Source organism: Eleutherodactylus coqui, chromosome 2 (genome assembly GCF_035609145.1).
Source record: "Eleutherodactylus coqui strain aEleCoq1 chromosome 2, aEleCoq1.hap1, whole genome shotgun sequence".
Taxonomy (NCBI): domain Eukaryota; kingdom Metazoa; phylum Chordata; class Amphibia; order Anura; family Eleutherodactylidae; genus Eleutherodactylus; species Eleutherodactylus coqui.
The window spans coordinates 25,279,295-25,306,965 of NC_089838.1; the positions used below are offsets into that span (position 1 = coordinate 25,279,295).

The 27,671-nt window shown below is 44.5% G+C and overlaps 1 protein-coding gene across 2 annotated transcripts in view; it reads left to right on the plus strand.

Annotated features, from left to right (window-relative positions):
- ABTB3 (ankyrin repeat and BTB domain containing 3) overlaps positions 1–27,671 on the plus strand; it is a 201,269-nt gene that overhangs the window by 146,509 nt on the left and 27,089 nt on the right. For both annotated transcript variants that reach the window (XM_066590499.1, XM_066590501.1), the window contains 7 exons: positions 14,642–14,794; positions 18,314–18,479; positions 18,669–18,758; positions 19,825–19,926; positions 22,091–22,184; positions 23,517–23,652; positions 25,764–25,984. In XM_066590499.1, coding sequence (XP_066446596.1) covers positions 14,642–14,794; positions 18,314–18,479; positions 18,669–18,758; positions 19,825–19,926; positions 22,091–22,184; positions 23,517–23,652; positions 25,764–25,984 — 962 coding nt within the window. The remainder of the gene's footprint in view (positions 1–14,641; positions 14,795–18,313; positions 18,480–18,668; positions 18,759–19,824; positions 19,927–22,090; positions 22,185–23,516; positions 23,653–25,763; positions 25,985–27,671) is intronic.

Here is a 27,671-nt window from a genome sequence, read left to right on the forward strand (position 1 = left end):
TAAAACCTTTATGACATAGCTTCATAAAAGTCAAAGATGGGAATACCAATTTAATTGATCCATTTAGAAAAAAACACAAAAAACATTACCTACTTTTTCGAGGAAGGCAAAAATATGGATCTTAATGAAAAAATAGTTGATATTTTTGTCTAGATTATTATAGAATATTTTTAGCGGAATGTATAAAAAAATATGCAAATAAGTTTGGAGAGTTGTGCATGACAGCCAATCAGGTGCCTGCTTTCTCAACCTTCCGTAGGCAAAAAATGGTAGCAGCAATTTGGTAGTTTTAGGCACCTCCCTTGTTTGCTGTTTTTGCACTTTTTGTAATTTTTGATGACTAGAGCACAGGTTCCTTATAGCCTCTTTTTTATATCTTAGACTATATCAGGAGAAGCCACTGTGGGATGTGGTTGGTTACAGAGTAAGCACTTTTTTCTTCATTCCTCTTAAATCTGTGGTTTATTTTGGAAAGAGCTGAGATTTGTTCGGGTTACTCTGTAAAATGTGCACAGATGCAAGTCAACACAAGAGAAAATAAAAAAGATGTTGGAGACGTGCCCAGACAGATTTAAATTGTGCTCTGTACTGTGACAGAGGTTGCCATGCAACATCCAGCCCCTGTCACAGCGGAGGTGGAGAAGATTTGGGACATCTTTTTAACTTAGTTTGAACACTGGTTGTTTAGACAAAAAATAGTTTTAAGAAATCCGTCACAGATAAGAAAATCATTCTACACATTCAAGTCCACCATTCTCTAGAAGGAGGTTCATCATGGCAAAGGCTTGGCTGGAGTTGGCAGTTTATCCTAATTGCACTCATCAGCAGGGGGAGACAATGAGCACAGATAGCTCCTCCTATTTTTCAAAAATTTGAATTGTGCCCTCCGTGGGGCATAGTATTTAGTATAAAAAGAAGCGGCCATTCCATAAATACATTCGCCTAAATTGCATATTTTAGTAAAGAATTGTATTCCACATGGGTGCAGAGTGTTAAGGCAGCAGAATGCAGTCTTTAGCTCACTAATGATCTGAAGGTTGCGGGTTCAATCCCTGCATGGTTTAGGTAGCCAACTCAAGGTTGACTGAGCCCTTCCATCTTTCTGAGGTCGGTCAAATGAGTACCCCGCTCAGGTGAAAGGTTCTCTTGTAGGTGCAGGCGCTGGACAATGCAGTCACATGATTATGTTACATGTTAGTATGTTGCCCTTCTGATGTCATGTCCATATCAAGGTGTGGCCAATGTTGACAGCCAATTGGGAGAAAAAGCAGGACATATATTATATATATGTGGGGACCCCTCATTCAGGTAGGTTAAGAGATGGAACACACATTGCAGTCAACAGTAACAATCTTTACTCGTCAGCATAATGAGTAACACAGTATCAGCCTTTTGCGAGTTCAAGTTACAGTCTCTTTCGCTGCACAGCAGGTCTGGGGTCACACCTGTCAGTACACAGTCTCTATGGTAGCAAGGTTTCCAGACTTTCAGCAATACAGCAGGTCAATGACCGGACCAACTCTGCTTCTATAGCCAGGGGGCTTTTTGGCAGCACAGGGCTTTCGAGTACCCAAACTCCCTTTCAGGAGGCTCCAGAGTTGTCCGCAGCTCATACTCCTTAGCTGTACCCAACCTCTCTCACAGACCTCTCATACGTGCTACCGCACCCAACATGGCTGATCTCTCCACCACATTGGCAGTAACGAATACCACAATTGTGTGCCACACCGCACTACTTATGCCACCTATAGGCACCTGCCTGCAGGGTGAGACATGCCCTACCATTCGTCCAACAGATTCACATGCCCCCCACCAAGTTCATGTAAACTTTAAAGTCGCCACTGGACTAGGATCAGGACCACTCACACACCATGTTCCCGAGACCATGACAGGGTCTGTAACATAAACCGGATTAAACAGTTGGAGATAGGTAGCTATAACATTTCCTTCAATACACACGGTGGATACTTTCATCCCCTGAACATCTACCTTATTTCTTTAATTTATACCAAGACAATTCTGAAATGTTAGTTAAATATTCGTACCTATGACCATTATTCTCAAGTATCCTCCAGGAAGCAATGTCTGTCCTAACGTCTATCTTAAAGGCCCAGCCTCCTCTCTTTGTCATGTTTGGTCTTCTTGTGTTGGCCCCCATTTCCATTGTCTGCTCCCAACAATTATAGCTACCATCTACTTTCTTACCCCATTCCTCTCTAGTAGGGAACTTATTCTGAGCCAGATGAAGACCACCAATTGACAATATTGGCAGTAGTTTAAATGGCATTTGGACAAGAAAATTCAAAATGTATGCGCCAAAAGTCGTTAAGGGTAGGGAATGGTGTATATTAAAAAAAACTAGCACTACTTCTTGGTTTTATGGTTGCCGGTTCAGCACAACCACCCCCATTCCCACCACTCTGGTCCTGGAAGCTCATGCAGCAGTCACATGCCATTTATCGTTCACAATTGGCAGCCAATAACTGGCCTTGGAGGTCATGTGTGCACGAATAGTTAATTTAGGGCTGAGCCGATGTATGTCGGAAGCACATTCTATAGTGTAAGAGGGGGAGGTGATGCCGACAATGGTGAAAGCATACAGGGGCAAACAATCTTATTAATGATCATTCATCCTCTGTACAGTTTGATTTGGCCTGTATGAAGGCCATTAGAATGAGCCCGATATCATTGATTGGTGCTTATCATCTGGCTCAGCTCAAGTCATGTAAAAGGAGTTTAAAGGAGATGTCCCGCGCCGAAACGGGTTTTTTTTTTTTTAAACCCCCCCCCCGTTCGGCGCGAGACAACCCCGATGCAGGGGTTAAAAAAACCACCCGCACAGCGCTTACCTGAATCCCGGCGGTCTGGTGACTTCAATACTTACCGCTGAAGATGGCCGCCGGGATCTTCTACCTTCGTGGACCGCAGCTCTTCTGTGCGGTCCACTGCCGATTCCAGCCTCCTGATTGGCTGGAATCGGCACGTGACGGGGCGGAGCTACACGGAGCCGCTCTCTGGCACGAGCGGCTCCATAGAAGAAAGCAGAAGACCCGGACTGCGCAAGCGCGGCTAATTTGGCCATCGGAGGGCGAAAATTAGTCGGCACCATGGAGACGAGGACGCTAGCAACGGAGCAGGTAAGTATAAAACTTTTTATAACTTCTGTATGGCTCATAATTAATGCACAATGTACATTACAAAGTGCATTATTATGGCCATACAGAAGTGTATAGACCCACTTGCTGCCTCGGGACAACCCCTTTAAGTCAACTTTAGACAACTTTTAGATCTTAGTCATCGTGACTTCTGCTCCGGCACATTATCATTGACAACCCTTAGTGTCAGTTCAATGTGTGGAGTAGGGCAAGATTAGGACTACTTCAAGTACCATCAAAGGAGAACAGGCTAGAAGAGCAAGGTCATGGGAGGAAAAGCAACTAGAGGAACGCACGCACATGTAGAGCCGTGAAAGAAATCCTGAAAATTGGCTCTGTATTGGTTATATATCCATGTCAATCCTGTTTATCTGGCATTGTCGCTCTTGTCAGGTGCCCAAACCTCAGAGATAAGGAGTGAATGGTGGAGAGATACAGTGAATAGCTACTTGAGATGAAGTAGGTGTTTTCTGTCTTTTGACAATGCCACATTCACAGTCGTACAGCGGCTGTTGGCGGGCAGTATCTGACAAAGCTATCGCTGAAGATAAAAACATCCTTTCTTCTTTAATGCCGCTATTGTATTATTAACCCGATGTCCTAAAATCCGTAGCATCTCTGACATGGAGCTTTTTTTACTTTCATTCGTTTCTAACAATGCAAACATCCAATCACGTTGGTAGGACTAAGATTTAAAGAGCCTCTGTAGACCACACCGAGGGCACGATGACTAATGTGGACTCTTAACATTTGGTCTTCGGTATCATGGTGTATATAAATCGGATACATGGGATACATCTATTGTGGCGAGCGACTTGGAATCCCCCTACTGATTTGTTCCACCCAAAATTGAAAATTTGTACCGTAGACGGGGTATATCATGTATGTGAGAGCCCTCAGGTTAAGAGGTGGAACACACGCTACGGTAAACTGTACCAGTCTTTACTTGGGCAGCAAAGTGGCAACACAGTCTTCTCTAGAACTTGGGAACACAGTTACAGCCTTAATACCCATATGGAATCAAGTTACGGTCTCTTTAAGTACAAGGCAAGCCAAGCGTGGCCCCACGTTCACAATCGTCAGTACACAGGGGTCATGTACTCACAGACTTCATGGTTGCGAGGCCTTCAGCCACTCAACAATACAGCTACTCACCAACTCCACCATCGGGGCATTCTGCAGCTCAAACTTCTTGGTTGCACCTCGCCTCTCTCAGACCTCTCATACTTGCTATTGCCAACTTGACCACGCTACCATGCTACATCCACCATTTTACCACCAACAGGCACCTCCCCGCAGGATCAGCTATGCCCTTCCATTCATCTACCAGACTCATGCCTCACCAAAGTTTGGTGACAGGTTATGTAAATCTCCAATGGCCACCACATTGTGGTCAAGACCGTATACACATTGCCCCCAACAGTGTCTATACCATGTACAGCAGGATCACAGTTGCACATAAAACATCAATAACCCTTATATTCCCCCTATAAAAACAAGGCTAAAACTTCTACCCCCTACCCTCGTATAGCCGTACTGATTTAGGTGGTTCAGTACTGCCTTCATTTGGTCTAACTTGCTGTGCAGTATTCTTCACCTCAGCCAATGGTCATACGGTAGATTGGCTAAAGTGAAAGATAACAGAAGCTCCTTAAACTTTGGGCATTTGTAAGTGACACATTACGTCAGCGTTTTCCAACCAGCGTCTTTCTTACTGTCTGGGTATGCTGGGAGTTGTAGTTGTGCAACAACTAGTGAGCCACAGGTTAGGAGTACTCTAAGACCACCAGACCTCCAGTTTAGATGCCTGCTGGTCTTACAGTTTTAGAAGTCGTTAGATCCCAGAACCTAAAGTTCACCTTTGTGCTGGAGACATCAATCATTGAATTTGGAAGGAACAGAGGTAGAGAGCCGGATCCAGTGTATATCAGATGGTTTTATTCAGGGCGCCGGGCATGGCAGTACTTTTAGGAGAAAGGGAGGAATGTTTGCACTTGTCTTCATCACCCACCAATAGTTAGAAGTGGTTTATGGAGTAAAATGTTCATGACAGACGTCCTTTATCTGCACTTTTAAGGGCTCTATGGCTCACTGTGTTAACACTGACTGTGACTAGCTGTACTGGCTGCTTAATTATGGGGGCACTGTTGCATGTTCTCTTATTAGTTTGTTCTGCTGTCTCTTTTGTGTCCTGTGTTCTTTTTCTGCTGGTACGGGGGCGCTGTTGCCTCTTCTGTTGTAGGTGCACTGTTTGCTCTGCTACCTGCATTATTGCTTGCTCTGTTATTGCACTGTGGTTTGCTCTGCTACCTGCACTGTTATGGGGGCACTGTGGCTCGCTCTGGTATTGGTGCACTGTGGTATTCTCTGCACCCTGCACTGTCATGGGGGCACTGTTGCTTGCTCTGTTATGGGCAGACTGTTGCTCGCTCTGTTATTGTACCGTGGTGTGGTCTGCTGCCTGCACTGTTATGGGGGCACTGTTGCTCGTTTAGTTATGAAGTTTCTGGATGCACTGTTCTTTATTCCCTATTGCTGCATTGTGGTTCGCTCTGCCGCCTGCTCTGATATGGGGGCGCTCTTCCTTAGAACTCTCTCACATGGCCGGATTGTAATTGCAAATCAACCACGTGTAGTTTGTGAGATTGACGGCCTGCAGCAAGCACACAATGTTCATTAGATACTTGATGCATGCCACTTGCAGTGGCACTAAAAGTAGGTCATGTGTATATTGGGGTGGTAATGGGGACAACAGTCCAGGTGGCATGGGAACATCTAGGGGTCCTTTTGAGCAAACATTACAAGCTCCCCTGATATACCAGACATACAGCAGTGAGATGATCGGCTGCACCGGACGGGACCACTTGACTCAAGAGGATGATGCTTCAAACTGAACGTTAAGGAACATGTTAATGACTGAGAACAGCGATACTTTGGCGAGGCAGTGATGTTATGGACACCTGGTAACCACATTGGACACCTCGTTCCCTGTGCCCTCTACTCAGCATAGCTGGCTAGCCTGATTGCAGACTTGGTCTTCTGCACTTGCATCCAGGCTTGGCCTTTGGCGTAGAAGGTCCACCAGCAATACAGTCTGCGCCACAGTCCTAACTGTGTCACAGATGCAGCTTGCAACATGTCCCTAATATCAGCTACTGTCTACCCTTGCAAGATCTTGTAGGCTAACCACAACTCTGCGCCTTACCATACCCTAAAGGGCCAGTATCCAATAGCACAAGATAGCAATCAAGTAAAAAAGAAACACTGGTAATATTGCTACACCACTAGCGCATGAAAATGAGTGATACTAACTCCATGCATGAAAGTTGTACTAGTTATTACTTCCAGAATATGGCAGGATAGAAGTGAGTGAGATATAGAGGAGGAAGGAAGACTTGTCCAGGTTGTGACACCAAATATCAGAACCATAAAAATACAATATGGATACTTTTGTGGCATGAAAGCCACAATCAGAGAGTGGAACGAGGGTAGCGTATCTACGTTAGCCTGGTCTACGTGACTGCACCTTGGGCATTTTTGAATGCCTCTTTCCTGTTACTGCAGAAAGCCCTTTAGGTGTCATCTGTCAGAAATCCCTCTGATCTCCTGACATTGCAGAGGTCATAGTCTGTTGGGAATCCCTTGGTGATTCCTGTTACTGCAGAGGTTCCCTTGGGTGTCATCTGTCAGGAATCCCTCAGTGTCTTACGTTCTCTACTTGTCTTCCCTGCTTCAACATCTCCTGTTGTGAGTGGACTGATTGGCTAGCAGGTAGATGTTTCCCCGTAGCCAGCCAACAATGATTACTGGTGTGTAATATGTCCCCACCTCTGCATAGGTGCTGGTTATTCACTGTGTGCACATGCTCAGCCAATAGTTTGTTGCCTTGCGTTATCTATGTCTGATCTTGGTCCTGTCTTATTTGTTCCACCCGTTAGATGTTGGTCGAACACCTGCATCTATTTCTGTCTGTTTTTGATGGTGGTTGGATGTCTGTCTGAATCCCCTCCATACGTCGGTGTGGGGTTGCCTGAATCCCCTCAGTCCCTTGGTGTGTGGACGCCTTAACCTTGTCCTGTTGGTTGCGTGTGTTGTGGCTGTGGACTCATGTCTGTTATATGCTTTTTCCTAGCTCTGTTCTCATTTCCATCTTCTTTACATCTTTCTCTATCTTCCATCTAGGGACAAGCTAGGCCCCCTAAGTACGAGACGTGGGGCCGTCCCTATTGGGACGATCACCCTGCTTTTAGGCAGGGTCCTCCAAGCCAATGGAGTTTAGGGATAGTGTTCCCCTTCCCGTCTTTAGTGAATCGCTTGTTTTGTTAATTTTATACATGCATATGTTGGTCTGTTATGGATATTATTGCGTCATAATTTGACATGTTGGTAATGTTCGTGGATGATTCGTAGTTGCGCCCTGTAAGGGATACTACTTTGCAGAAAATAGAAAATATGAAAACTCATTCCATTTCTTACTTTGTGTCGTTATCCCTTCTTTCCAAGGTCATAATTGTCCCAGTTTGTAATATATATGTAGCTCCTGAATATTTCAGCAAGGTTGCCTTGAAGGTGTCGTTAAGTGATCTGAGATGTACATCAGTGATGGCTAGAACATTGGTTTTCTTGGGAGGGGAATAAAGTGGTGGTGCGTTAAATACCGTAGAGCGGTTTAGTATTGACCCATGTAATTCAATCACTGTCTCTGATTCTCTCTGTTAATGAAGGACAAGGTTGTAATAAATATTTAAAGGTTATTTCACAAGAAGAGATTTATAGATCTTAAGGGATTATTTCTATTGAAGGATATTTCAGACGATCGCTTGAATGATTATGATTGAAAACCAACTACACGAGTATGGCTGCTTTCACACCTGCGTTCCGGTCAGTTCAGGGTTTCTGTCTCTCTGTCCTGCTTTGGAGGAGACAAACTGACTAAAAACTGAAAAAAAACATCTGTTTTTTTCAACATTGATTTCAATGGGGTTTAAAAAAAAAAAAAAAAAAGAACAAAAACAGAAAGTAAATGGAAAGGCTTCCATTTGCTTCCATTCCATCGTATTTGATCCCTCTGGCACACAAGGCTTAATACTTGGTGGGAAAAACCCTTGTTGCCAAGCACAGCAGACGGGTGTTTTTTGTAGTTGATGATGAGGTTTGCGCACATGTCAGAAAGAATTTTGGTCCACTTCTCTTTGCAGGTCATCTCTAAATCATTAAGATTTCGAGGCTGTCGCTTGGCAACTCTGATCTTCAGCTCCCTCCATAAGTTTTCTATGGGATGAAGGTCTGGAGACTGGCTAGGCCGCTCCATGACCTTAATGTGCTTCTTTTTGGGCCACTCCTTTGTTGCCTTGGTTATATGTTTTGGGTCATTGTCGTGTTGGAAGACCCAGCCACGACCCATTTTTAATGTTCTGGTAGAGGGAAGGAGGTTGTCACTGAGGACGTTATGGTACATGGCTCCATCCATTCTCCCATTGATGCGGTGAAGTAGTCCTGTGCCCTTAGCAGAGAAACACCCCCAAAACATAATGTTTCCACCTCCAAGCTTGACAGTGGGGACGGTGTTCTTTGGGTCATAGGCAGCATTTCTCTTCCTCCAAACACAGCGAGTTGAGTGAATGCCAAAGAGCTCAATTTTTGTCTCTTCTGACCACAGCACCTTCTCCCAATCACTCTCAGAATCATCCAACCTTCAGACGGCCTGCACATGTGCCTTTTTGAGCAGAGGGGCCTTGTGGGCACTGCAGGATTTTAATCCATTACTGCGTAATGTGTTACCAATGGTTTTCTTGGTGACTGTGGTCCCAGCTGCCTTGAGATCATTAACAAGTTTCCCCGTGTAGTTTTAGGCTGATCTCTCACCTTCCTCATGATCAAGGATACCCCACGAGGTGAGATTTTGCATGGAGCCCCAGATCAATGCCGATTGACAGTCATTTTGTACGTCTCCCATTTTCTTACTATTGCACCAACAGTTGTCTCCTTCTCACCCAGCGTCTTACTTATGGTTTTGTGGCCCGTTCCAGCCTTGTGCAGGTCTATGATCTTGTCTCTGACATCCTTAGAAAGCTCTGTGGTCTTGCCCATGTTGTAGAGGTTAGGGTTTGACTGATTATTTGAGTCTGTGGACAGGAGTCTTTTATACAGGTGACCATTTAAGACAGCTGTCTTTAATGCAGGTAACGAGTTGATTAGGAGCGTCTAACTGGTCTTGAGGAGCCTAAACTCTTAATGGTTGGTAGGGGATCAAATACTTATTTCCTTCACTGTACCTGTGTGAGTGAGCCTTTAATATGAGGATTTTAGATATGGATTCTGCTATGGATTTTTAAACCACTGTATGAATTCGCCCTTAGATCTTTTATACATGTAGATTTTTTGAAATCTGCATAATTTTACATCCAATTTTGGTAGTTTTGTGGATTTTCTGTGTAAGGACTTGAACCCCTTCATAACTGCCTCATAAAAATATAAAGCACCTAGCAGTGTGCTAGTTTACTAAGCTGACGTGTATTTACGGTCTTCCTTTTCTCAGCCGCAGCAGGCTTCCATCTTCAGCGAATTACCGGCTATAGCTGTAACTTACAGCCTCTGATTGGGTGCGGACATCGGGACCTGATTGGTTCAGGCCCTGATAAGGGCACCTGGATCAGAATCTGTTAGTTTAACCCCTTTTATGCTGCAGGAATGCTGCGATCGGTGGGTCCCTGCAGCATAAGAGCGGTTAGCTGTCACAGTAAGTAACACTGAGACCTGTTCCCGCTGTTAGTTACAATGACAGCTGATCATTCCTGGGCCGGAGGAACCCACCATTCATGGGCTTTCCTGCAGCATGGGATAAGTCTGACTTGAACTCCCAAATGCAGAAGCGCTGCTTCCTCATTTGGGTGGTTGCTAGGGAAATTCTGCGACTTCCATAATGGCGTCACAAGGATTCCGTCTGTATAATGGGCTTGCGGGTATGTGGGGGGACGCAATGTGCTTCTTCTGTGCATGTCTGTGACTACAGATCACTGCCAACAGTCATCTAATTGATTCCTACCATTAGATCGCCACTATCATGGTCTTTATGTGGGGATAGCAGGGAACACATAGACATTGTGTTCCCTGCTGACCTGTGTGTGTCACCATAGTAAAATAAAAAGTAAGACTTTTACAAAAAATAATTTTAAAAAAATCAAATAAATGAAATGTGTAAAAAGATTTTAAAAAATGTCTAAACATAAAAGAATAAATAAAAAGCCACCGCCCCGAAAAAAGTGCACACCTCTCCAATCTCCCGTACTAAAAATATTTCTGTGCATGGATGCTTATCACGCACGTACAGAGGCTGCGGCAAAAGCTAAGGGAGGAAGATACATCTATGGCTACAATAGGGCTTCTGTTTTTGCCATTATTGCGATGTCATATGTCATACAGTGTACAGATATGTGATGTGGTTATACACAGGAGAGCTAGAGGATTAATTATTAGGGTAAATATCAATAATTGAACAAAGTACCTTAAAACATAGCATAGGAAAATGAAAAAAAATGAAAAAGTTTTTTTCCTATTTCTGATCATTTCACCACTCCAAGAAAAAAAAAAATTTTTGGGTCCTTCCGTTATCTTCTCTCAGGATTTTTCCCGCCAAGGAAATCGTCAGCTCTGCTCTCAGGCTGTGGCTGGTGATTGGATCTGGATGGTGACCAGTAATTAGCTGCTTACTAGGGGGGGATAATGTTTGTTCCACCCATTTACAGGTGCATGATTGGTTAAGGGTTACCCATGTGACCCACCTGTTCCCTTGCTATAAATAGTCTGGGAGTCTGAGGAGGGGCTCATCATTTCCCAACTGCCGATTCCATCCCCCACTCTACCCCACCCTGTTTTTGTTACCTTGGTTCTGGTTCTTTATTAGAAGCAGGGGTTAGTCGCTCACTTTGTGAGGGGACGTTTACTTGATGTTTATAGTTAGTCTGAATTTATGGTTAGACTTCATTCTTCTTAGTTAAAGTTGACTGGTTAAAGTTTTGAAGTTGAGTTTCCGTTACTTAATTTAACTGAGCTTTAATAAAGATGGTCGTGGGTACTTTTTATCCACCCAGTCCAGTGTCCATGTGTCTTATTTATTAATATAATGTATGTGTTTATTGTTAGCTATTTAGTCTGTATGATGTATAATCTCAATTTTTGAAGTGATTTTTGCCCAAAAAGCGTCAGATGGCCATATGCAGATTTACCCAATTGAATTGGACAAAATCCACATGGGGATCGGCATACAAATACGCAACAGAACTCCAAGGCTTGGACTTTAATTTCTGCCATGGATTATTATAGCAGATTCAAGTTGAAAAATAACTAGAGATGAGCGAGCGTACTCGGTTCGGGTGTTTTTGAACTCGAGCACCGCTTTTTCCGAGTAACTCACTACTCGGATGAAAAGATTCCGGGGGCGCCGGGGGTGAGCGGGGTATTGCAGAGGGGAGTGGGGGGGTGGGGAGAGAGAGAGCTCCCCCCTGTTCCCCACTGCTACCCCCCGCTCCACCACGCCGCCCCCCCCCCCCCCCCCGGCGCCCACCGAATCTTTTTGTCCAAGTAGTGAGTTACTTGGAAAAAGTGGTGCTCGAGTTCAAAAACACCTGAACCGAGTACGTTCGCTCATCTCTAAAAATAACCAATTGCTACAGTGATAATTTAAGTTATGTCCACACAACTGAAAATCCATGTCGAAAAAAATCGGACATCGATTTCAATGAAAACCATGGTAGAAATCTGCTTTTGCATTAGTGCAGTCATGGATTGCACATGGATTGGGTGAATTCAATAGGGTTATCTGCATGTGGAAAATCTGATGCGAAATCCATCGATTGCCAGAGTCCAAAAGGAATTTGTTCCCTTAAAGGGGTTGTCCCGCGCCGAAACGGGTTTTTTTTTTTTTCAACCCCCCCCCCCCGTTCGGCGCGAGACAACCCCGATGCAGGGACGTACAGACAGCTTACCGGAGCGCTTACCTTGATCCCCGCGCTCCGGTGACTTCTATACTTACCTGTGAAGATGGCCGCCGGGAACCTCTTGCTTCGTGGACCGCAGCTCTTCTGTGCGGTCCACTGCCGATTCCAGCCTCCTGATTGGCTGGAATCGGCACGTGACGGGGCGGAGCTACACGGAGCCGCTCTCTGGCACGAGCGGCTCCATAGAAGACTACAGAAGACCCGGACTGCGCAAGCGCGGCTAATTTGGCCATCGGAGGGCGAAAATTAGTCGGGCTCCATGGGAACGAGGACGCTAACAACGGAGCAGGTAAGTAAAAAACTTTTTATAACTTCTGTATGGCTCATAATTAATGCACAATGTATATTACAAAGTGCATTATTATGGCCATACAGAAGTGTATAGACCCACTTGCTGCCTCGGGACAACCCCTTTAAGTAGGGACAATTGGCTTCTACTTCAACATTGGGGGTAATAGACTGAACTGGATGGATAGATGGATGTCTTTTTTCGGCCTTACATACTATGCTACTATGTTAAGTGACCTGGACTGAATACTGTACAGATTTCCATTAGAATTAATTCAACATTTCTTTGCTGCGGATTTGATGTGGAATTGGCACAAATTTCACATTAAATCCGCTGCATGGTCCACCGTGTGGCCTTAGGGTCCATTAATGGGACTTTTTCTTGATTCTTAGAGTAAGGGTGGCTTCACATGAGCGTGTTTTTGTGCGTACATAGGTGCGCACCCATGTACATGCAAAAACATGCGTGAATGCAGGTCCGTGCATTGTTTTTTAATGGAGCCGTGGCTGCTGCTGGTGGCTCAATTGTAAAAAATGGTCTGCCGACACCCCTGCATTCTTTTTCAGGGAAGGGCTCTACATATAAACTCTTCCCTGAAAAAGAAAAATTTTAGTTTAAAAAAAAAAAAATATATATATATATATATACTTACCTGTCCGCCGCTGCCATGAGCCCCGTGGAGATGAAGAACACATCTGCCACATGTAGCAGATGTTTCCTTCATCCCCGCTAGTTAAAAGAATTCCCTGCTGCTACATCTGCCACATCTGTGACAGATGCAGCAGAGGAATTCTTCAATTCTCTACCACAGCTGTCACACATGTCAGCTGCGGTAGAGGATTCTGCTGCCGGCAACCCCGAATGAGGGACGGCGAGAGCTGCCTGTGATTTTCTGAGCATGTCAGCCAATCACAAACATCTCCTTTAGCAGGCGGGGATTTTAAATCCCTGCTGCCGGTAGATCAGCACTAGGGAGCCGGGGACAGCCAGGAGAAGATGCGGCTGAACCCTGGCAGCCGAAGGGAGGTAAGTATGTATTTTTTTTTGTTTGTTAAACCACTTTTTCTGGATTTTCATAGAAGGGCTTATATTTAAAGCCCTTTCCTGAAATCAATTGAAGGGGTTGCCAGCAGCAGAATCCTCTACCGCAGCTGACATGTGTAACAGCTGCGGTAGAGAATTGAAGAATTCCTCTGCTGCATCTGTCCCAGATGTGGCAGATGTAGCAGCAGGGAATTCTTTTAACTAGTGGGGATGAAGGAAACATCTGCCAAATGCGGCAGATCTGTTCTTCATCCCCGCGGGGGTCACGGCAGCGGCGGAGAGCTAAGTATATATTTTTTTTTTTACACTAAATTTTTCTTTTTCAGGGAAAAGCCTATATGTAAAGCCCGTCCCTGAAAAAGAATGCAGGGGTGCCGGCAGACCATTGTTTTCAATGGAGCCGCCGGCAGCAGCCGCGGCTCCATTGATAACAATGCGTGCCTTCCCTGTGGTGCACGCATGTCCTATCTTTGCAGGCACTCGCCTGTAAAGCACGGACATGTGCACACACCATAGGGAATGCACTGTTGCATGCCGATGTGAAGCCACCCTAAATTAAAGGGGTTTTCCTAAACTGTTACAGAATAAGAAGTTCTAGATCTTTCTAATCTGCTTGCTATTTTATTTCTGTCTATGGGGATTTGGGGATTTAGTGCTTTGTGTTAAGAAAAAAATGGGTCTCCAATTGCTATAAAGACAAAATTAATAGATATTGGATGTTTGGATGACTTGGTGTTTAACGTTGCACATTTCCTTTAAGGTTAAAGAAATTGTATACCGCAATGAAAGTGATACCTCCCCACCGCTAACACCATATCTGCATTGAATTAAGTCATCACACATGACAGCTGATCTCAGGAGGGGATTAACAAAAATCCAAGTGGAGCTGTATTAATACCACATAGTATGAGCCACAAAGCCACGTCTATGGAGAATATGTGCCTTGAGTTACATTATTGAGGGAGCAAATTGTTCAAAGGTTATCGGCTATTTTGTCAGCATGACCCAGGATGCATTGCAGTGTGGGAATGCGGCCAATCACAAGAGGGGCGCTGCCAGCCGAGATCAATTTCCTTATCACGTCTAACAAGAGTAGTGCTAGGAGAAAGTTCCGGGATGTAACGCTGACTACCTTGTGTTTTCTTCTTCCATAACAGGCCGTTCCTGATGCTCCCACCTCTAATGGAATGGATCCGTGTTGCTGTAGCTCATGCCGGATACCGCCGCAGTTTCTCCGTAGATAGCGACGATGTAAGACAGGCTGCTCGTCTTCTTCTTCCCGGTGTGGACTGCGAACCACGGCAACTAAAGTATGTGCATCCACGCAAGTCCACTTTCTTAATTGGGTTCTTTCTCATATTTCCGGTTTGGCATTGCCAAGTGGATTCTAGGAGGGTCTGTTGAGAGACTTGAGTTTTAGTTGTATGTCAAAGTCATAATTCCTCATCATAGTCTGCAGGAACCTCACTTTTAACTAATGGAATGAAGCCCTTAGGTGTTGACCTCCCTAATTCCTACTTAAAGGGATTGTCCACTTTGGGCATCTTTCCATAATCCCTAATAGGTCACAATAACCTAATAGGTAAAATAACCCTCCAGTCCAGAAATCCAACCAAGACGGAGGATTGCTTCTTCCCCATAGTGATGCGAGGCATTTTTGACATAAAATTGCCTCACATCCGCGGAGATTTACATGGTGGCAAGCGTGATATCATGTCGTGATTCGAGGCCCGATATCGTGCTCGCCCGTGTGAAGTAAGTCTTATAGGATCACTGAAGTAGAAATCAATCACAAGTGGATGATCTTGCCAGCAATGACAGCGAGGGGTCCCAGCAGTGCAATCCCGCTGTTCTCACCCCCATTGTTGAGAGGATTGGTTGCTGCACAAGCTTGTCCAAAGTCGCTTCTCCAACTTCTTCAATCCCTTCCTGACTTTTCCTGTACATGTTGAGAGTCTGTGTATGGAGCCAAGCCCACAACAATCATGATCAGAGAGAATACCAATTCCAGCAGTGGCATTGGAATCTCCCAATCGGCCCTCTATGATGAGATCCTGGTGAGCCGTCAGGGTGTTATGGCAGGGCTGCCAAGAATGATCACCTATTAAGACATGCCTGTTGCACAATATAATAGATTACAGCATAATGAAATATTATGGTATTGTATTATACTGTATGATTGATGAAATGATTGCAAGTTCAAGTCCCCTTTGGGGAAAATAGAATGTAAACTAAAGTTTTTAATTATGATGATAAAAAATATGAAAAGTTAAAAAACCTTCTTCCCAGTTGGCACAATAAAAAAATAAATGTTGTGTCTGTGAAAGTCCAAATTATTAAAATACCACCTTAGTAATTCTGCGATGACACTGCAGAAGGGCTGCAGGTAGGACGGCTTCCATTGACTTCAATGCAAGCCGTCCACATGGAATCCACCTAAAAGTAGAGCATGCTGCAATTTTTCCTACACGAGCGGAAAATCGCAATTGGTTGCCACTAGTGTGCAGAAAAAACACGAAGGAAAAGAGCGCTGACCAACATGCTCATCATCAGTCAGTGGTTGTTAGCACAGACAGATAATGACATGTGTTAAAGGACTACTAGGCATAACCACGATGTGAGACAGGGCTATGTAAACCACTTTAAGCAGAATCTGTGGTAGGAAAGATACTTCATGCATTAACCCTTTGTAATCCAATTTTAGATTCAGGGCTTCTTAGGTGGCTTTCTCTTTCTGCCATTATACAATGGCGCCATCTGCTGGCTAGAGCCGGTACTGCGGTATTAAACATGCTCGGGAGGCCCCCGACAACAGAGCGGCCAGTAATATACAGTAAGAATACCCTGCCGGATGTCTTCCAACATTGGAGCTGTACACGCTTTAATCAGAATGTCTTCAGACGTCAGACAGTGGATTTGAAAGGGTTAATGGAGTATAACTGAAGAACTCCTTCTACTGTCATGGGGAAAGGCTGCAGTATCCAAAATTAGATTTATCTACGGTTATCTGCAAATTATGCAAATTACGGACCTCTTTCTACACTCTCGCAAGACGGATGCCATTTATAGATCAAGTTCCAGAACGCTACAGACATAGACCTTTGCCGGTAGTAAGAGAAGCAAGTTCTGATCGGGAGCCATACTCTGATCTTGGCCATTTCAATGCGGTGCATCGCTAGGTCCATCATTTCACATAGACACTGGATAGAGCAGCAGCAACATGCATGATTGTCTGCCGCTCAATTTACCCTCCTCCTCACCATGGTCATATGGTAAGGAGGAACAGGGGACTCAGAACTCCCATTCTAGTGACCAGTAGAAGTCCCAGTGATAATACATTAATCACCTATTGTTCAATGGGTGGATTTGGATCTGCCTTGCCGCACACTGATTTGACTTTGGGTTATCTAGGGAGGCAGCACTTTGAGAACCCTGGTTTTCACTCTAGACCCATCCAAGCAGGATATGGTCTTTGCTGCGGGTGACCAAGCCATTACTTGTCCAGCTAGTTCTGGTAGTGTGGTCGTTGATGAGTCACAGGGCTTAGACGTGGTACCTGATGATGTGAACTGTAGAGTAGTGGTCACATGAGCGATGGTGGGAGCTGGTGGCATCGGAGTGATCATACAATCCAGGCAGAAGGTTAGAGTAAATAAAATAAATCTTGCATAGTGTCAACTTATTCCGCAGCACTTTCAGGTAATTTATTTTGCCCCCCCCCCCCCCCCCCACCACCACCACCACCAAGCTGGGGACTCATTTTACCGACCTAAGAGGGATGGAAGGCTGAGTCAACCTTGAGCCGGCTACCTAAACCATGTGGGGATGTGAGCGGGAACTTAGGACTGCATACTGCTGCCTTAACACTCTGCACCACACGAGGCTCTACAAGTAGAATAGTGAGCAATAGCAAAGTCCAATAGTCAGAGCCGAGGTCAGGGAGCCCAGAAGTCAGAAGCTAAGCAGCAGTCGGAAGCAGAGCAAACACTAATGGGGGCTTTGTCACAATGGGTGATGCAGACCGAATGTTTAGGTATCCTCCATAGGGGGAAGATTCCTAATATGGCCAAAGGTGAGTTGGGATTGGTAGAGGACCAGAATATAGGGAGCACGTGCTGGCGATTTAAAAAGGGGGGCAGGAGCATGCATGCACCCTACGGGCAAGCAAAGAGAGGGCGAGGAGTGAATACAAGGCATGGACTGAACGAAGTTTGGTGGACAGGAGGAACCACAGTAGCGGCTTCAGTAGCTGATGAGCCGCGGTGGTAGAGTGCCATGACGCCTATCTTGTTCAGCGGTTGTAAATGTCGATTGTGGGAACACTGGACAGTGCTGCTTATCCTTGATTTTAATTTAAAGAGAAACCTCCATATTGTAAGCGGAATCACAGAGAAGTCATTGGTATATAATGAATAATCTACATGGTGCTGAACGTTCAACTACGGCCGACCTGGGGCAGGAAATTATGTATATGTGATGTACGTGCCAGATGAAAATCAGCTTGTCGCCCCACTCCCCGCCACCCGCTTGTACTCCCGAAGGGTAAAATCTAATATATGGAAGAAGATTTGAGAGATGAGGAACGTGAGGTCACTCCATAAATCAAGTGCTAGAAAATACGGATAGAACACGTTCAAGTCAACTGCACCTTAACCCTATATGGGAACATCATCCTATAGATTGGGAATCAGAAGAGTCTCATGATGCCTCTGGGCCCCCTCCGCTGCCTGATACGACTGCTCCCCCTACAGTGATATGACTATTACATGGTGTTTGTGCAAAATTGTAACCATTTTTATGATTGCTCCTTCTGTCTTTGCTCCCTGCAGGGCTGATGATTGTTTTTGCGCATCTCGCAAACTAGACGCAGTAGCTACCGAAGCCAAGTTTAAGCAGGATCTTGGATTCAGGATGCTCAACTGTGGTAGGACAGATCTGGTCAAGCAAGCGGTGACTCTACTTGGTCCTGAAGGAATTAACAGCATGAGTGAACAAGTAAGTAGGACGTCATCTCCAGGTTGTAAGTGGTATGACATGTCTTGATGTATGTTACAACAGAACTAGAAGGAAATCCACAGTTCCACCAAGGAATCTTGGGATCGCCATATGGATGATGCAAAATGATCACACATTCAGCATAACAAAAGGAAAAATGCCAAATTTCTTTTCTTCTCGCTTTTCTAGGGGATGACCCCGCTAATGTATGCATGTGTCAGGGGGGATGAAGCTATGGTACAAATGCTCCTGGATGCAGGGGCCGAACTCAATGTTGAGGTAAGAAAGTGTGAATGCTTATATTAACTACACGGAAGACATCTATTGATGCTGAGACCAATCAAGGTCCGTTACCCCATGACGCTAAAGGGCATACAGATACACCCTCCAGTGGCGGGTTTTGATTGAGCAGGCCTGGATGCCAAGCCCATTCCATACTTGACGAGGTGCCGTTCGGGTGTCATGGCACACAGAGGCGTTCTAAAGGTCCTCAGGCCTACCATATACTCCTGCCTATTAAGACTAGCATGTGCCATGTCTTAATACAATGCTGGCAGAAATACTGTATACTGCAATACTGAAGAATACGGTATAAGTGATCAAAGAATCGCAAGTTCAAATCCCATATATGACTTGTAATAAAAAAGAAAGGCGAAAAAAGGGGGTTTAGTATTGTAGAAAGCAAAGAATATTAAAAGTAAAAAAAAAACTTTATTTATTTAAAAACATAACATATTTGGTATCACTGTGTTTATAAAAGTATGACCTGTCACAATAATGCATTATTTATCCCACATGGTGAACATTGTCAGGAAAAAGTATACACAACTCCAGAATTGTCTTTTTTTGGACTCCCTGGAAAAAAATATAATAAAATGCCATTAAACAAGAACAACACTCAACACAACTAATATAAAAAGTGGTTTCTCCAAGTTCAACACTAAATGCCACTTTTTATCTAACCTGGCAAATGTGTGTGTTTTGCTGGCTGCCTAATTTATAGCTCTTGTGATATTAAAAATGGGTGGTCTGAGATTAGAAAAAAGGATCTGCTATTTTCCTTGAAACAGTGCCACCCTTGTCCATGGGCTGTGACTAGTATTGCATTCACTTGAATGTAGAAGGGGCAATGCCAAGGACAAAGGTGGAACTGTACCTTGGAAAATAACATCTTTTTTTCTGATCTCAGACCACCCCTGTAAGACCCTTCGGTGGTGTCCACCTCGTCCAGTGATACATGTGGGTTTTTAATACATAAACCACATTTCTGCTGGCTGATTAGAAGGTATGATATAATTACAGAATGCCGGGATCGTGTTTTTAATGACTCTTATCTTTATTGCAGGTTCCAAGTACAGCTCATAAATTTCCATCTGTTCACCCCGAGACTCGTCACTGGACAGCACTGACATTTGCCGTCCTCCAGGGCCATATTCCTGTTGTACAGGTATAATTAAGGCTAATTTACATTCATCAGCACAATGGAAATAACTATAATGCTGCAAGTTCTAATTCATTTACATAGACAGATACAGTAGATAGAGAGAGAGATGGACAGTCTGAATAATCACTTTATTAGACACTATTCCAATTAAAGTTTTCCGGTATGCAAATTAGACCCATGACCCTCAGACTGCAGCATAAAATCAAGTGTGCAAGTTTAGCGTGGATTAGTTTCGGTGTGCATGCACAGTAGGGGTACGTTCACACTTGGCGGATTTTGGTGAGGATCTTCACAAAATCTGCACCATTTGACCTGGAGTTTGATGTGTTTTTTAAACACTGGTCCACAGCTGTGTTCACCCTTATAATTGAAGGGGCAAAGTTTTCTGCAGATCCGTGTCAAAATCCATGCTAAAATCTGCACCAACGGTCTAAATTTTGAAGCAGATTTTGGTGCAGATTTTCTGCTGCGGATACGCCATACCAATGTGTGAATGTACCCTAAAATGGGAATATCGAGCGTTCTGAGCAACTTCCAATAAAGCCGGGGCCAGGATGTCACACACTGCCAACCTTGTGGGGTTTTCTCGAGGGAAAAATCCAGCGGCTGTAAGCAATTCATCAACATAAGGGGTCAGAGGAGGATGTCAAGAATTGTTCTGAACAACAGTTTGTAGCCAAATGCAACACTAGTAATCCAACTAATGTGCTGAATGCACAATGTGCTGTTCTTAAGTGGATGGCTATTGCAGTGTCTGAGAAGCGGGCCCATACCCGAGGAGATAGTGGGGTAGATTGAGGCCTTGTCATGGGGTTCTACCATCTTCTTGCCAGGGGGTAGTACAAGACCCGACCAAGTTACTGCTGGGGGAATTGCACAGGGAAAACCTGATCCACAATTTACCTTAAAGTCCTTGTTGTCACCATGACGCCACCGTTCCGTCCTCTACAGTGAATCCAGAAGTTGGAAGTAAATAGTCCACACACACATAGGGATAACTTTCTGAGCAAAACCGTGAACGGTCGGTAGGGCTCGTTTACTTCAATAAATTGTTAACACTTCACAAACTTTACACTTTACATCAGCCAGCAGGACACTGGTGTAGACAGCATAGTGGTGTCACGGGGAGGATTCACAGGATGTCAGATGAGTCCACAGTCCCAGTTATCTGTGGGGTTCTGTTCCCAGCCACTCTCTTCACTCACTCCAGCTCTCTACCAGTACACACTCACATTTAGAAGTTACACTTCACGCTGCATGGTGGCTCCTCTCACTCTCTCTCTCTCTCTCTCTCAGCTCTCCATTTTAACACTGAGAAGGCCTGAGTGATTTGCTCCCAGGGCAGGCATTAGGCCATCACTCAGCCTCTTCCATCTTGGGGATCCTAGTATGATGAGGCACAGTTTCTCTTACTCAACAAAAGTTCCTTTCCCTCAAGACAAGCTCCACTGCTTCTCTAATTCTTGCAGACTTTCACAGACTGACCAACAACTCCCTTCTCCACTTTGCAAGAAGAAGAAGATTACTACTGCACTACACCTTGCATACACATATATAAAACATGATCACGTGACCTACAACAAGATACATTTTTCAGACATAACCCAGACGTTAACCCATTCAGTGCTGCAGAGGTGGAATACTCATCAAATTCACACACATAGAAGACGCTGACAATACATAGGCACAAGACAAACACATTCATGCTTATGGAGAGGCCCCGTTAACTCTGGGCACTACACTATAACCGCACACGGCCAGTTAGTTCCACTGCTATTGCGAACTAAGAGAAAGAGGAAGACAAGACTCCAGTGTGCATAAGAGTATGAGAATTGTATCACTGGGCAGTGGGAAAACATCTCCTGATCCAATAGAAGGGTCAGAATTTGGCGCAAGCAGCATGAATTGATGACCCCTTCCTGTCAGCCTGTTAGTACCTCTGTCTAATTTACAACAACACCAAAAGCTATCTGTCTACTTGGGCAAATATCCCTGCAGAACAATTTCAGCACCTAGTGTGATCCAAGCTATAATAAAATGCTGCGACTCCGAAGGCCAAAGGAGGCCCAACGCGCCGCTAAATGGGAGTCTCAATTACAGTGACCGCTCAATGTATAATACCATTCACGTGCTTTTCCCATTTATGATGTTTTGCTTCTCTCTCCAGTTGCTCTTGGATGCAAATGCTAGTGTGGAGGGATCTTTAGAAGCGGGTGAAGAAAATTACTCAGAAACTCCTTTACAACTGGCAGCAGCTGCAGGCGAGTGTTTTACTTGGCAGATGCATTTACTGTGCAAATATATGTATATAACTCCGGCCATGTTTTATAGTAGATTCTGGAATATCTACACAGATCTAATAATCATTAGCTCACCACCCAGCTTACCACCCCACATTTACAAAAAGCACTGCCCATTCCAGATCCATTTCATGGGACAATCTGGCAAAAGTGGGGTAGGGTTATGAAAAATGCATTAGCCATTTGGTCCTATGGCTTATAAAAATGTAAATAGCAGAGATATTTACTTGTAATTGGTTAGAAAGCTTCCAGAGATATTAGTAACTTCCAAACATATGAGAGGAGAGGGAATGGGCATGGTCACCTGGAAAATGTGAAACAGGGGCCAAGGCATATGGAAAAATATTCATGCATGTGAATGTTGTGCTGTTATTGTGGGGACTGAGTAGTAGGTGAGAGGAGACTTAAAAAGCCATGCAATGCTCCTCTGGGAAACTTGGTATGCAAATGAAGCTGGTCTCCTCAAGAAAAACTGCACCCCTCCAAACCAAATGCTAGACCTCCCATCCAGCCAGCCAAAAACCTATTGTACAGAGTCTGAAGAAGATTCTAGTTTTGGCTTATATTCCCAGTCACGCTACAAGGCCTGTTAGCAGGTCAGACATTGGCTTGTAGGAAAGCTGCCTTCTAATAGGTGGCACAGCTGAGGCATTATACCATCTCCCATTTACATACCAAACGTTGCGCCCTGGCATGGCAATGTATCTGGTTCTTCAGTAATAGGATTAACTCTTTATAGTTGAAGGACCTCAGTCTTTTGAATCCCACAAGGACGAATATACCATAGATGCAGGCCAAGTGGTTTCTGTGGGGCACCATAGGCAAGAGGGCCCCACGCAGTTGTTTCTCAATGAGTGGAGAAAACTTGGTGGGAGAATGAAACTAGATCAAGTCTTACAAAGGATGACTAGTTGGGTGAATGAGCATGCAGTGGGCATGTTTGATCTTAAATGAGAGGCATCTAATGGTATAGACATCTATAGGAACTCTATAGTACATATTTCTATAGGGCCCAACCAGAAGCGTAACTTGAAGCTTTTGAGCCCCAATGCAAAATCTGTAACAGGGCCCCCAACTGCAATGCTTTAGTCATGGTACTGGGCTCCCTATATGAAGAAGAGGGACCTTATGGACCCCCTAAGGCTCATTGGCCCGGATGCAACCTCATCCTTGGCATTCCCTATAGTTACACCCCTAGGCCCAACCTTTTTATTGTACACCCCTAATGGTTTCTTGAACTTGTTATACTTGCCATTCTTGTTTGATAACACTTCTTAAAACCTTTTTCCACAGGAAACTTTGAGCTTGTAACTTTGCTGTTGGAGCGAGGAGGGGATCCCATGATAGGAACAATGTACAGGAATGGAATTTCTACGGCACCTCAAGGAGACATGAATTCTTTCAGCCAGGCTGCTGCACACGGGCATAGGTAATTTATATACTCGCTACCACCCAGGCTCTTACACATAATGCTCGTTGTTCACTAAATGCTTGGAGAGGTATTTCTGCCAAGAAGAAGATTAATGCTGATGAAAAGGATGTTGTGGATCTAGACCTCTTTGCTGTACTACAAATGTCTACAAGGTCCCCCATAGTAAGGCTTCATAAAACGGATTTACCCCCATTCTCGTGGTCTTGGACATCTATGTATTCCATGACCCTTCATGACTTGCTGGCTGTGGCCTCCCCTGCAAAATCTGCTGTTTGTTGGCGCGTTGGGAGCTAAACTCCAATATAAAAGGGTTTATCTCTGCCCTTTTCTTTGGGGCATTACCAATGGTAAAGAAAAATCCAATTGACACTGCTTCCTGGAAGCTTTTAAGAGGGTCAGCCCTGTGCATGGCCAGGACCATTATAAGGGGACTCCACTCAAAGATGGCATAGTAAAAATACAGGCACTTAGCACCAAACCTGAATTACCTTTATTCCAACAGGAGGTGTAAGACTTAATGGTTACAGTACAAGGCAAAAGGCTTGGTGGTTGCAGTTGCAGATTCTTTTAATGGTGCAGAGCCTGGCGGTTACTATTGGCCATGGAACAGTCTCTGAACAGGGCATACAGCATATTTTACAGTCTTTGTAATCTCACAGGGCAAGTCACTTTAACTGCACTTGGCAAGGCACCATAGGTTGTCACATTCACAACAGCAGTATTCCTCAAGGCATTACTTAGCCATAATACAGTCTTTGCTCTAGTTAGTTGTCCGGAACCTCCCCAGTACCCCAGGGACACTTCCGCTAAAAAGCTTTTCTTAGCTTTAACCCAACAATCCCAAGCAAGGCCTCAGCCAACATGGGTAAAATGAAAGGGCGGTGGATTAATGCCCATCTCGTCAATAGGTGTAGTGTGGCTCGCTGGCCAAACCCAACTCCACTCTCACAGACCAGACAATTATAACAAAAAGTCAAGTATAAAGCAGACAACCCTCTTTTAGAGGACGTCTGTCAGATCTTTTTAGCAATATGAACACTATAGACTGTAATATGTGGCACTGTGTAATGAATACAACAGTAACGTTATCTCCTCCCTCTATGGCTCCCATCTGGAAATTTAGCCTTCTAAGTGCTTCCCATGTTGTATGCTAATTAATGGTGGACGTCTGATGGGTGGTTCACCTCGCGCCGTGGTTCGGGCTCTCTCCCTCCCTCTTCCTTCTAAAGGCCCATTTACACCAGCCGATTATCGCAAAAAAAAACAACGCTAATCGGTGATCGTTTTAGCGATAATCGGTTTGTGTAAATGTGCGCCCATCGTCTGATCATTAAATTCAGTCCAACATAAAAATCGGCACTCACTCTTATCAGCAGTTCTCCACGGGGAGTGCTGATAGCATTGTTTTCCCATGAAGAATAAAGGATCTGAGCGCAGATAATAGCCTTGGGCTATTAGCTGCATTCAGTGAAGGCTTCATTTGCATACCTAATTGGTATTTAAGTAGCTGAGTAGCTACTTAAATACCAATTAATTTTTATGCAAAATGATCGCTCAAAGCTGTTGCTCAAACTGTCGTTGTGAGTGATCATCGGCCCGTGTAAACCAGCCTTAAAAGTGCCCCCTTCATTGCTAATTGACATATCCAGCAATGGCTGCTGATGCTATGCGTTCCATCTATGGGGTGCCTGACTCACACGGATGGAGCGGGTGTATGGGCTGTGTTCTCACCACTCGTATGGAATGACATCACATGAATGTGTCATCCCCAGTGCAACTCAGGCGTGCCGTAGATAGAAAGCATGGCAGTTCACAATTAATTAGCATTCAGCACTGTAAGGGCTTAGAAGGCTATATCTACAGATAGGCGCCTCCGAGGGCGGAAATAAAGGTACCGTTCTATTCCTTATGCAGTGCCAAAGTTTATAGTGTTTATATTGCTAAGAAGACCCGACAGACTTCCTTTAAGTAAGATGATAGTGGGACTGTGACAACCTCTCAATCACCTACCTAAACTGGTTACCATACCTAGGAAATGCTATCATTTGAGCTGTAAGTGAAATATTTTTTTGCAGTGCCATTAATATTCCCGGGATGTCTTATTCTAGAAATGTATTTCGGAAGTTGCTATCCCAACCTGAGAAGGAAAAGAGTGACATTTTATCCCTGGAAGAGATCTTAGCCGAAGGGACAGATTTGGCCGAAACAACCAACACTTCCTTGTGTCCAAGTCGTAACAGCAAAGCTAAACTGAAGGCGCTAAAAGAGGCCATGTACCACAGCGCTGAACATGGATATGTGGATATTACCATCGATATAAGAAGTTTAGGTGAGTACATTTTGGGGGGTTTCTTTGCATCAACCTTCCCTGATATCCTCCATAGGGTGTAACTATAGTGGATGCGGTTACCTTAGGGCACCCATCAGAAGCGTAACTTGAAGCTTCAGGGCCCCAATGCTTAATCTGTAACAGGGCCCCCAACTATAATGCTTTATTCATAGTACTGGGCTCCCTATAAGGAGGGGAGAGGCCTTATGGGCCCCCTAAGCCTCCTGGGCCCGGGTGCAACCGCATCCCCTATAGTTACGCCAGTGGCACCCATAAGGTCTCTCTTCCCCATATAAGTAGACCAGTAGTATAAATACAGCATTACAGTTGGGGGTCCTGTTATAGATTTTCCATTGAAGCTCAGCAGCCACAAGTTACGGCTGGGGGGGGGGAACATGTAGAAATCATTAAGTTCAATAGCAAAACTCAGAAATGGCTCCTCTGTTTGGGAGCTCTATATTGTAAAGGGCTTCCCTTGATGAAAACAAAAAAAAGTTGTAGAAACGGGGTAATGTTGACTCTTTCTCAACACGGGCCTAGTAGCAGTGACATTGAATGCCTCTATAGTAGTCATGCCACTATTTACAGGTCATCTCTACACTCTTCGAAGTCTTTGACGGACATCCACATGCGATTTCCTCCCCAAGGTTAACCCCATAATATTCCTAAAATATATCATGATAATACATTTTTAATTTTTAGCGGAAACTTTAACCCTTTCCAATCCACTGTCTGACGTCTAAAGACATTTTGATTGAAGGCTGTACAGCTCTGATGTCGGAAGACGTCCGGCAGGGTATTCTTACTGTATATTACTGGCCGCTTTGTTGTTGGGGGCCTCTCCAGCATGTCCCATACCACAGTCCCGGCTCTAGCCAGCAGATGGCGTCATTGTATGATGGCAGAAAGAAAGCCTCATAGGAAACCCTGAATCCAAAATTGGATTGCAAAGAGTTAAAGACCCCAAACAGGGTGCGATAACATGTAGATGTGCGGGAAGAAATCAGCTCAGTTCAGGTTGTAATCATATACATGTGCGTGTCACTGTATGTATATCGCTATTGTGTTTCTTGCTGCACATTGTGAGGCTATTAGTAGTCACTGCAGAGTTGAATATCGCCCACTTGGGGCAACACTGTAAACATTTATCATCTGTATTCGGCTCAACTATTTCTGTAATTCAGACAACAAATCCATAGTGGATTCAGCGGTTGCACTACAAGAACGTGAGTCACAGTCTTCTACCTTCATTAGGGAAGCATGGGCTTAGGTTACATAAATTCAATGTGACAGCCGAATGGATTCAATTCTATCCCGAAAGGAAATAACCCTTTCATTCCCCGATTTTCTAAAAACATCATAAAAGTAAGTTGCTGCATTCCAGTGGCATGCCTCCCTGCACATGCACTGCGCCCCTTCCAGCAGCTAATGAGCCATATGTTTCATTAGCCACCTGGGGGCCTTGAAGACCAGCAGTGCTCAGGAGGAAGTACGCCGCTGGCGCTAGGTTTTACTTTGCCTTTTAGGGGCCATTTATTAAGCGTCTTTATATAGAAACAAACAAAGAGGCAAATGTTCAGATAGATAACAGTTTCCTTCATTGATTTTTCTGCTTACTTCTGTATTGCAACATCATACAGAATAAGACCGCTACCTAGGGAGGAAAAATCAAAATGTGTTGGTAGTG